At 27.5% G+C, this 11662-nt stretch overlaps 1 protein-coding gene across 1 annotated transcript; it reads left to right on the forward strand.

Annotated features, from left to right (window-relative positions):
- Positions 1 to 1146: 1146 nt before the first annotated feature.
- Positions 1147 to 10508, forward strand: LOC136978827 (tyrosine aminotransferase-like). Its single transcript, XM_067274646.1, has 12 exons — positions 1147 to 1165; positions 2140 to 2281; positions 2353 to 2457; positions 4646 to 4713; positions 5612 to 5770; positions 5840 to 6031; positions 8106 to 8188; positions 8317 to 8386; positions 9336 to 9464; positions 9561 to 9644; positions 9719 to 9817; positions 9890 to 10508. The coding sequence occupies exons 2-12, from the start codon at positions 2149 to 2151 to the stop codon at positions 10058 to 10060; spliced, it is 1293 nt and encodes a 430-aa protein (XP_067130747.1). The 5' UTR covers positions 1147 to 1165; positions 2140 to 2148; the 3' UTR covers positions 10061 to 10508.
- The last annotated feature ends 1154 nt before the right edge of the window (positions 10509 to 11662 follow it).

Genomic DNA, 11662 nt, shown 5'->3' on the forward strand with positions numbered 1-11662 from the left:
AAGCGCGCGACAGAATATTTTGGTATAGTCCTATGATTTCAACGTCAGTGATAATAATTTCAAAAAATTAATTCACCCGTCCAATAAAAGCAAAAATATAAATTAACTTCTTATAATGACGAAATACATATTTATCATTTAATAAACATTAAATCTGGAATGATTGATTTAAGAGAGCACGATGTCACGCGCTTCACCCCATAAAGAACTTTATTATTTTTTTCCTAATTCATCCCTCGTCTTTTTTTTTATCTATCGATATACAGTAAAACCTGTGTAAGACGGAATCGCACGGCACCGAATATTTTTCAGGCTTGGCAGTTTTCCGTTTTGCACAGGTTTTATTTTTATTTTTATTAACATAGAAAAATCTTGCCGTTCTGAATATTATTTCCGTTTACGCAAGTTTCCGTTGTACTCAGGTCCGTTTGGACAGGTTTTACTATATTAAATACACACTATTGTTATTTTTAAATGATAAAGATGATCCAATAAAAATCTCATTAAAAGATAAACAATATTAAATTTAAATAAATATATTTTTAACTAATAAATACAAATTTTATTTAAATGGTAATTCAAATACAGTCGAACAGCAACCTCTACACAGCGGCCATTTTTTTTTATTAACAATAATCATACAACAGTGTTTTTTTGTTCCCACCGGTGGCCGTTGTTCACAGGTTTTACATTTTTTTCAACTAGAAAAAAACTAGAATTAATTAATTAACTAGAAAAAAATATTAATAAATATTTTTTTACAAAATTTCCTGATTACGAATTCAAGGTAATGAAGCAATTGATGTTCGTATCAATGAAGCGTACAGTTTCGAATGACCTTAATGACCCAATAATGCAGTTTATCGATTAATTTATACGTGTTTTTCATTATCATCATCTGAAATTTTACCTTCGTTAAGCAGAATATTGAGAAATTTTAATAACTGATTGGTGTCATAGAGCGCATTCATTATAGGTCTCTGAGATAAGCAACGAGAGCTGTAATTGGATAATATCAACGAATAGAAAGAAGGTCAGAGGTCACATTGGGGTGCTTCTACGCGTACAAATACATAAATAGGAAGATTTTCAAGTTTTCATTAACAGTTTCTCATTAAAATTCGCCGAGAGAACATTCATTCTACTTTAATATAAATTTTAAGGAGTAAGTCTGTATCGGTGCATATAAATTTACTAGAAACTTTAAGTAATTACTAGTTTTAATTTAAAAGTATACACATTGTATATATATTTTTTAAAATTTAAAAACTAGATATTAAATTAAAATTAAGTTCAGAATTTTTAATATTTAACTATGATTTAAAGCTTATCTTCAGGTACAAAAATTTGTTTTTTAAATGATATTTTAAAGTAAAATAAATTATTTATATGTTAAAGAGTTGAATTTAAAATAAAAATTAATTAATATTTAAACTGATTTTTAAGCATTAAATATATTATCTTTAATTTATATAACAATTTAGGTTAAATATTTCAATAATTCTTGCATCATTTTTCGATTTATAAAGTAATATATTTAGTAATTTTAAGAAGAACGTAAAGAATTTATCGCAATTACATAAAATTATTCTTTTTATAAACATTAAACTAAAATTTATTGATAAATGATCAATATTTATTTAAGTTCGGTTCGTATTTTGCTAAAGATGTACTTTAAACTTTATGTGTACACGCAAAGTTCAAATTTATCGAAAGATGTATTTGTATAAAAACTTTCTTCAGGTAAATTTGAATAAATATAATTTTATAAATACGAAAAAAAGCAATAATTTAAATAATAATTTAAAAAATCTAGTACAAACTTTAAGATATTGTTATTATTATTTTTAGTTAAAAATAAATCTTTCCGTCAATATTTGTAACAAAATACGTCAGAAACCTTTCGTATATTCATAAGCCTTATTCTCATAGAAGCTATAATCAAATTTGTACGCAAATATCAAGTTTGACGTAAGCAAAAATAATTAATATTATACAAAAATGGCTACAAACGAAATCAAATGCGTAAATTGATGTTATATTAATCTTGACTTACTTCCTGACTCGTTACTTTCTTCAACTTTTCACTTTTATTTTGGAGTTTTTCCTTCTAATTCCATTAATTTTTCTCTTGACCAGATCTCAAACATGAAAACAAGGACCCACTGGAACGTAAACTCATCCAAAATCGCCGAAAAAACTTGCAATCCTATTCGATCACTCTTCGAAGTTTTAAAATTGGAGCCAAATCCTGAAAAACAAATGATAGCATTGTCTTTAGGTAAGTAATCTATTTATTAAATTTTACGAAAATTTATAAATTATTTAAAAAATTCTTTATTAATTAATTAGGTGATCCGACTGTTTTTGGAAATTTAAATCCCAGCGATGAAGCCAGAGAAGCGATTATAGATAGCGTAAATTCAATGAAGTTTAATGGATATGCACCGAGTACAGGTAATTGATAACATACCACAGGATGGAACATTTAAATTCCTTAATTTATAGTCTCGTTAGTAAAATCCATAGATTTGTTAGGGGATGAAGCGCTTGATACGTCTGGTTCTCCTCATCCATCACCTTAAAACAACCCATTAATTGATATCGAGGGGCAAAGACATAACAGATTCATTATCAAAACGCAATCGAACTATAAATTAAAATAATTTTGGTTTCTGCAACATAAAATTTTATTCCAGAAAGTAGTTTGAGGAGTACTTACGTAATGCGACACTGATTTAGCGACTGTCCCCTGATGTTTTACGAATCATCCTGTGGTTAACTAGTGCGCGATAATTATTAAACTCCAATCAAACATAAAAAAAAAATACAATTCATTTAATAAAAAATTACATAATTTATGAATATATTTTTAATATTTAATCTTAAAAAAATACATTCTCACCATGATAAATCCAAGCTTTAAAAAAAATATATAATTTTCCTTCAAAATCATTCTAGAATATTACAAAACTTACTTGTGCAAAAAAGAAAAAAAAAATTAAATTTTAGTTCTAATTTCCTTTAATATTAATTTTACACATTTCTGTATAAGTAATCGTTTACAGTCTTAATTATTTGCATACAAATTATTATACTAGAGCATTATATTTGCGACCTAATCGGGTTTTTTGACAAACCGTCGTTAAGCCAGCCTCTTATTTTCCATAAGTTTAGTGTTATAAATTATGTTCTGAAAAATATATTATTTGTTACGTAAACCATACACAGATACATGACTTAAATGAAGCATTTATACATTCATAACAGAAAATTTATACTGTAAAAGTAAGAATTTAAAAGCGATCTGTCGTAAAACGAGGATATACTATACCGTATATCCTCGTATAAACAAAGGAAGAAAGAATAAACACAAAGTTTTGTAATATTTAGTGTTTTAAATAACTAAATTATATCTTTCCCAGAGAAAGTTTCGTAAGAAAGTTTTAGAATTTGATGATAACATCGCAACATTATTAATTTTTAATATTAAATAATTAATATATTTAACGCTTGTTATAAAATTTATTATACATTATAACTTAAAACTACAGGTATTAATAGCAATAACAAGGCATAGAAGACTTACACATTTAACGAATAATTAATTGAAGATTATTAAGACTTTCACTTGATTATTTATTCGATGCGTGCCTTTCTATTTCCCATATAGCAGCTTATACTAATAATTCACTTATTTAATTATGTGGTTTTTGTATAGCTTAAATTTAATTTTAAAAATTCTTTTAGAAGTTTACATTTGCGCTAATGAAATTCATTTTTATTCAACTGGAGCTATGTTATAACCTTGAATAAGCGATTTATCTTCGGTGATTTTTTCTTTTTTTAAATACGAACGTCACCTTCATAGACGATTTACTATTGCTGAAGGTGATCTTTGTCATTTTTCTAATTAAAAAAATAGCAGTTCAATGATTTTCTCTGATCCTATTCTTGAATTTGGAATTAGAATATTTATGATACTGCACCTGGGTTCAATTAAGAAACAGTAGGAGAGGTTTTTAAGATCTATTTCGAATTAAAAAACGTTAATAATAAAAAGAGGCAAACATTTTTTTTAATTTAACGTTTATATTCTGTATAACAGTATACATTTGATCACTATTGTATTAAGTTGATGACAGAGGAAATGGTAACTGAGCAGCGATATTAATTTTTTAAAAATCACGCTTTTCACACGACAAATGTAATCAGTAATAATTTAATTTTGTGAATTTATCTTATCAGTTTTCTGAGAATTTTGACTACATTTCAAAATAATTTAAAGTTCTAACTTATTTGTGTAAAATAATTAACTTAATTATAGTTATAATCTCAAATATTTCCGAATTAATAAAGATCTTTGATGTTTTTGCTTTCTCTGATGCTCACATTTTTAATATTGGAATTTGTAGTAGAAATATGTGAAATAATTTAATCATTTTCTTATTTAGATGTTTAATAAGATTAAAATTTAAAGTTTTAAATATACGCGAGTATTATACTTTCTGCAACTTTGTACTTTAGAAGCATAATCCTGAGTGCTCTTCGTTACATTTTAATTTAAAAAAATAAAATAAAATAAACTTTTAAAAATATTATTATTTGATATTATTAAATACAATTTTTTTTTTTTAAATTTAAGGTTATGAAATTGCAAGGAAAGCCGTAGCTGAATATGCTTCTACCCCAGAAGCTGAACTAAGTCCTAGAGTAAATATATGTTTTATTCTTATTTATATACATTTAATATAAAGAATCTTGGCAGGGTTTAATTTATCTTTAAAAATTATTAATTCGTTTTAAAGAATATATTTAAGAAAGAAAAAAATATCTGCAAACTCGGCGCTTTCTCACACGTTGAAATATTCTGATACAATCAATCACATGAGCATGATCAAGGGTTACAAGGTTAAATGTTAAAGTTGATTGTTAAGATATTAAACACTGTGTTTATACATTGAAAATTTGAATAAACAAATGTAATGATGAAATAATTATTAATTAATTTTTATATTTTATTTAATAGCTAATTATTTAAAATAAATTTTAAAACATAAAAAACGTAATAAAGTTCCTTGCTTACAATAATTTACAAGAATTTTATTAACCGTTAAGAAAGGAAAATCATGGCGTTATGGACACAGATCTCTAAATTAAAAAAAATTAAATAATTAATAATAATTTTTTAGTAATATTATTTATTTTAAATATTGTAAAGCATTGGAACAATTTTACAATTCTATTAAATTCTTTTTCTTCTCATTATTAAGCAGAGTAAGTACTTTAACAATTCCATAACCTTGATATTTATTATTTAAGAAAAATATATATGTATATAATCATGTGATTAGGTGTTTAGATACTTAACATTTAACCTCTCTTAGGACAAAAGTCAAGGCAAGGAGATTATCCTTTCAATAAACAAATTTTCGTAGTTTATGTGATTTAAATGTATCATTTCATTCCTCAACAGTATTGGTAAACATCCGATACTCATTTTTTTTTACTATATATATATGTAGAATATATTTTAAAATATAAAATATCAGTTAAGGATTTTAAAAATGAAATTTTTATATCATTAAATGCATAAAAATTTAAATTTTAGGATGTTATTTTAACGAGCGGATGCTCTCACGCGCTTGATCTCTGCATCACTGTGATTGCTAATCCAGGACAGAATATTTTAGTTCCAAGACCAGGATTTCCTCTATATCGTACTTTAGCGGAAGGTTTAGGAATAGAAACGAAACATTATAACCTACTCGTGAGTAAATTTTGATGGATTTATCAATTTTTTAAAATCAAAAACTAACATTTTAAATACTGATTACAGCCCGAACGAGGATGGGAGATCGATTTAGATGATTTGGAATCGCAAATCGATAGTCAGACTGTCGCCATTATCATTAACAATCCTTCGAATCCTTGTGGTTCTGTTTTCTCGAGATTTCATCTTCAGGAAATTTTGAAAGTGGCGGAAAGAAATTTTATTCCGATAATTGCTGATGAAATATACGATTATTTTGTAAGTACTGTATTTCATTATTTACTATAGAAACTCATCTAATCTCACTTCAATAGACAATGTTATGAAGTTAGATCCAGAACAGGGATTCTTAGCTTGCTGTAATCGAAGTATGAAATTTATCTGTGAAACCAGAAAATAATCTGTAGATAAATTTCATGTGACAATAAACTTGAATGAAAAAATTACATCTTGTAATTTATATTTTATTTTATTCTCTACGAACGTAATTCTCAGAAAGGATCCATATGATTCACTACAGTGGTCTATGGCACAAGAAAACGTACGGTTAAAATTTGATCATTAATATACGTAAAATAATAATTATTTTTCCTTAATTTTTAATTAAAGCAGATAAAAATTGAAGTAATATTGCATTATATTACGCATTAAAAATTTAAGATGTAAACATAATATAAACTCAATCATACAAAAATTACTGATGAAATATGATATAATGTTGTAACTTAACCGATTCGGTACAAAGTAGTTAGTCTTGAGTTTATGCAATTTCATTATGTTTACAATTTTTTTTTAATGTTTATATTGCATTTTAATTAAACTTGGGCAATATAGGTTATCAATCCTAACAGCGAGTCTTTCTAAATAATTTGAATATAAACATATACATAATATTATAAAGCACTCAGCATATCATTATAGATATACGTACTTTTTGTTATTTTTTGCTTTATGTTAGTTATTCAATATTTTATTTTGATTGTACCTTATTTAATTTTGAATTTGAATTTTTGTATTCCATGGATGGAATTTTAATTTCAAATGTATTCCAAGCCTGAAGATGGCCTGTGAATCAGGCTGAAAACGTTTGCGTGTTTGTTGCAAATAAATATATTTTTCTCGGCAAGTGTAAGGTGTTAAGTACGTATATCTATAAACATATACATTTGTAAATAATTTAAGTTTGCATTTATAGAAGAAAAGTTCAATAACTTAGAAATTATATTTAAAAATAATTTATTTAAATAATTTGTACAGTATATTAGGATTTTAACTGTTTGTATTTAATTGCTTCTCGAATATTTATAATATTATAAATATTAGGTATAAATATTTGTGAATTCAGTGTTTTTAAACAAGAACATTCAGCTAGATCAGTGATTCTTAAGCTTTTTCACCGTCATACCGTTGAATTTTTAAAATGTAGGCCCTACTCTCTCATCCCAAAATAAAAGTAGTTGCTTTTACTTAAGAAGGCAAGATCGTGTAATTTTTTTCACATCTATTTTAGCCTAACTTTAGATACAAGTTAAGGGATTAAGAAAGAATATTCGTATTTAAGTCATGCTCATTCATCAATGTAAACAGACATTCAGGTCTAGATTAAGAATTTATAACAGAAACAGTTCAAATTATACATTTAAGTCCCATTTCTCTCTGTCGAGAAAAAACATTTAAAAAGTTCAATTAAAATTTTATCTAGATAGGCATGGCTGCATCCTGTTTTAGCAGTGCTTATAGTCAGGGCAGTCTTAACAGCCTTGTAGGCCTCTAGGTAAGGCAGTGTACCGGGCCCTACCTACCCAACCGGCGGATGATGGAAAAATTAGTGTTAAATTCTGGCTTGTGCATAAATTAGTATGGGACCCCGGAAAACTGCCCAGAGTGCGCATATATTAAGACGGCACTGCTTATATTCCAGGCTAATAACCGCTGTTAGATTATTACTATGGTTAAAATAATTCTAGAAACTTACCGACGGCATTTGCTATATTAGTTGGGGGTTCGGATCCCTTTCCCCTTTAGAACTTTTTAATCATTTTTTTCGATTTTTGAGGATAAATGTCGCGTGTACAATACAGTTTATGTATTAAAAATTATGTAATTTATTAACGTAGTTTAATTAAATGCATTAAAATGAATTTAAACATTTATTTTTGGAGTATTAACCTTATTTATCCCTGATAAAACTATCTAACCAACATTGACCTCTGATTTCCACTAATATTTATATAAAACCAGCAAAAATTTTTTAAATATACGCTTAATAAATTCTTAATAATTATTCAATTTTAAAATATATCTTTTAAATTAATCTTTTAAAATTTTTTAGGTGTTTCCCGGATTCGAATTCATTCCTATCGCCAGTTTATCTACTAACGTCCCGATATTAACGTGCGGCGGATTAACAAAAAGGTATATTAAAAATAATTTATATTTGTAATGAAAAAGAATGCAAAATAGTATATATAAGTTTAATTAATATATTTAGAAAGATTATTTGTTAAAAATTAAATTATAAAGTCTTATTCTATATATTTTAGACACTTAGTTCCAGGATGGAGAATGGGTTGGATTCTCATTCATGATCGAAATGATGTATTTGAAGCTTCTGTAAGTAAATATTTCGCATGTTTAACAAAATAAATGTAAATAAAAAGTTTTAGAGTTACTATTAAACACTCGTTAACGTGAATATAAAATATAAACACACTTTTTTTTCCATTTTAACCTTTACTCTACATTTTTTCATCATAACTAGAGCAATTTCGTACAGATAAACACTTTAATATATTCTGTAGATGATGTTAAACAGTATTTTCTTAACTTATTAAAATATTAAAATTTGCGCGTTAAAAATTTATAAAAACATAATAAACGTTTCCGACATGCGGAGAAGTTTCCTTCCACACCAATGGTTTCCACACTAAAAATATGTGGCGTAGTCACAACGCACAAGTGCTATGGTCAATATCTGGTTATTAAACCATTTACGTCATGTGAAATACTATTCTTATTTCTGCAGATTAGTAGCCATGGACATGAATGCGCTTGAAGCTGTTTAATGGAATAATTAATGCCAATGCAGCGAGTGAGCTACGACAGTTACCTTAAGAAACTTCGTCCAAGTTTCTTGCCGACACCCAGCGCCACAAGTCCCGCAGTGGTGAACTTTTGAACTAAATTTCCCGTGAAAGTCGTGCATGTTCGGTAACGTCAGAATATAAAATTATAAAGCATACAAAATACAAATACCACTATTCCATGCTATCTGGAGGGTTTGCCGGACAACACTGATTAGGAGTTTTTTAATTATGTTCACTCTGTATTTAGTAATCTTAATCAGTTTCAGTTATACTCATTCGCAATTTAAATATATAGAAAAAATAACATTAAAACAAAACAAATTAAATATAAACAGCTCCAGCGTATCTTTTATTTACTGTAGTAAATTGCAATAAATGAAATCTCACACAATACTAAATTCATTTCACTTAAATTTAAGCATTTAATTAAAGAAGGAATTGAATTATACTTATTATTATTTTTTCTATTTGAACAGATAAGAAATGGTTTATTATCCTTGAGTCAAAGAATAATCGGTAGCAACACCATCGTTCAAGGGGCACTTCCTGCTATCCTCAACAATACACCTCAATCATTCTTTGACGAAACCATCGAAATAGTTAATGTACGTTTATTAATTTATGTATATATATATATTTATATATATATATATAAATCTCTCTTAAATATAAACAATAAAAAATTTTAATATATTTTATAGAGCAATGCCAAATTTGCCCATTCCTATTTATCCAAAATACCAGGATTACATCCCATAACACCTGCTGGCGCTATGTATATGATGGTAAACACTTATTCATGCAAAATAAACTATAAATCATTTTGATTTATGAATACTTAAGATAATATTTCTTGTAGGTTTACATTGAGATGAGTTGCTTTCCCGATATAAAGCACGATACACATTTCATGGAAGCCTTAATTTCAGAACAATCGGTTTCGTGTTTACCTGGATCGGTATGTATAAAATTTAATAAAAATTGTATGCACATTTCATTATTATAATTTTAAATTTGAATTATTTTCTAGTGCTTTGATTTCCCAGATTATATTCGCATTGTATTGACATTACCAGAAGAACAATTGAAGGAGGCTTGCGAAAGAATAGAGCAATTTTGTTACAATCATTACGCCGTTCCTAAGACGAATGATCGCCCGACAGATCTGTTTTTGCAACAGATGATCACTATGCCGGTATGATGAAGATTCATCACCATCTTGCATATGTTAATCAAGACTTATTATAGATACGAGAGAGTTGTAATCCTTACCATATTATGGTTCACTGTTCCTCCTATCCGAGGTTTTGCAAGAAGATGAATGACGAAGGAGGCTATTATAAGTACGAAATATGTTAAATATGTTATACGAAAAACCAAAATTAGCAAAACATTTATCCTGGAAACTAAGAATGATGTCTTGAAATGGAACAAAATTGTAAATAATTGTTTTTATTAGTTGTAAATATGTTGAAAAGTTGTAATTATTTATGAATTGTGATGTCATTTCGAACAGAATATTTTTGTTTTGTATACACAATAAATGAAATGCGTCGAAAATAATGTCAACAGAATATAAACTGCACAATAATTCTTTTGTTACACCGGAATTTGTATCTTGGAAAGACATCAATAAAATAATAATTTTGCCAGGACCTAGTTTGTTTTTTAAAATTAATTTTAAAAATTATCTTCTTTAAGAACCTTGTTAAATAAAATATTCTATATTTATAAGAATATTTTATTTAGTTCAATTTATAGTTTGAAAGATAAATTAAAAGTTTATATAATAAATTCCTTCAAAATTTTGATATTAATCGTTTGATAAAAAAATTTGTCACGATAACAGCATGAAGCAATAAGTAATTTAACTGTTCTTATGTACAAAAACTAATTCATGACCACCGATAAAGAAGACATGGAGAATATGCATCAGAACCCGTGATCTGAGAGGGCCTGTGATGACGACCAATACTAAAGTTTCTATTGTGAGTCGAAATCAACTCCAGAAATTTTTCGTGTTGATCTGTTCCAGATATACCGGGCTTTTTCTTCACCAGGCCCACAATAAGACTGCTGGGTCACCACCCAGCCACCCCACTGTGAGCCTGAAAAAAAGGCTCTCTTAGTGCCCACAGAGTGGAGTGTCCAATAAATAGAAAAAACAAACAAACAAAGAAAAGATTAAAGTGAATCAAAGGACCATTATTGCTTGTTTATTTGATACGCCTCCCGGAAGGACTTTCTAAAAAAAACTGCACCTATTTATGTGTTGAAAACGTAAAGAAACCCCGGAAACCTTCATATGACCAACCCGTTGCCCAGACGAGAACTCACGATCAACTAACGTTATTCAATGATTTTATCTACTTGATCACTGGTGGGCACTAAGGACCATTACTATTACAATATGATGTAAATTTAGAAAGTGATCCTCTTTTTCGAGTGACGATTATTATACAGCCGTATGAGATGCCCTCCTGGAAGCCTCAAAACTAGTAGTGGCTTATAACTTCGCGAAATAACAACACGTAATTATTAATTAATCCTGTTAGATAGAGCAACTCTTTAAACATTTGTTACCGCCGTAAAAGGCCTCAGATCAGTTTTTTAAAATTTATTTAATATACTGGGCGATCTCTCACAGTTCCAGTATCTATCGTGTTATATGAATAATATTGCACTAAACACAATAAAAATTATATAATTATTTTTATATGCTGTTCAAAAGGTTAGACAATAATAATAATTTTTAAATTCGAAAAATTATAAGTCTTCGCTTTATATTCAAGGATCTATCTAT

This window comes from Centruroides vittatus, unplaced genomic scaffold (assembly GCF_030686945.1).
Source record: "Centruroides vittatus isolate TY-2023 unplaced genomic scaffold, ASM3068694v2 contig_551, whole genome shotgun sequence".
NCBI classification, from domain to species: Eukaryota; Metazoa; Arthropoda; class Arachnida; order Scorpiones; family Buthidae; genus Centruroides; species Centruroides vittatus.

Excerpts from the sequence above, each read along its gene's own strand:
- LOC136978827 (XM_067274646.1), top strand. The coding sequence starts at position 2,149 with ATGAAAACAAGGACCCACTGGAACGTAAACTCATCCAAAATCGCCGAA. Across the intron at positions 5,771-5,839 it reads CGAAACATTATAACCTACTC|CCCGAACGAGGATGGGAGAT; the intron begins GTGAGTAAATTT and ends TACTGATTACAG. Across the intron at positions 8,189-8,316 it reads TGCGGCGGATTAACAAAAAG|ACACTTAGTTCCAGGATGGA; the intron begins GTATATTAAAAA and ends TATATATTTTAG.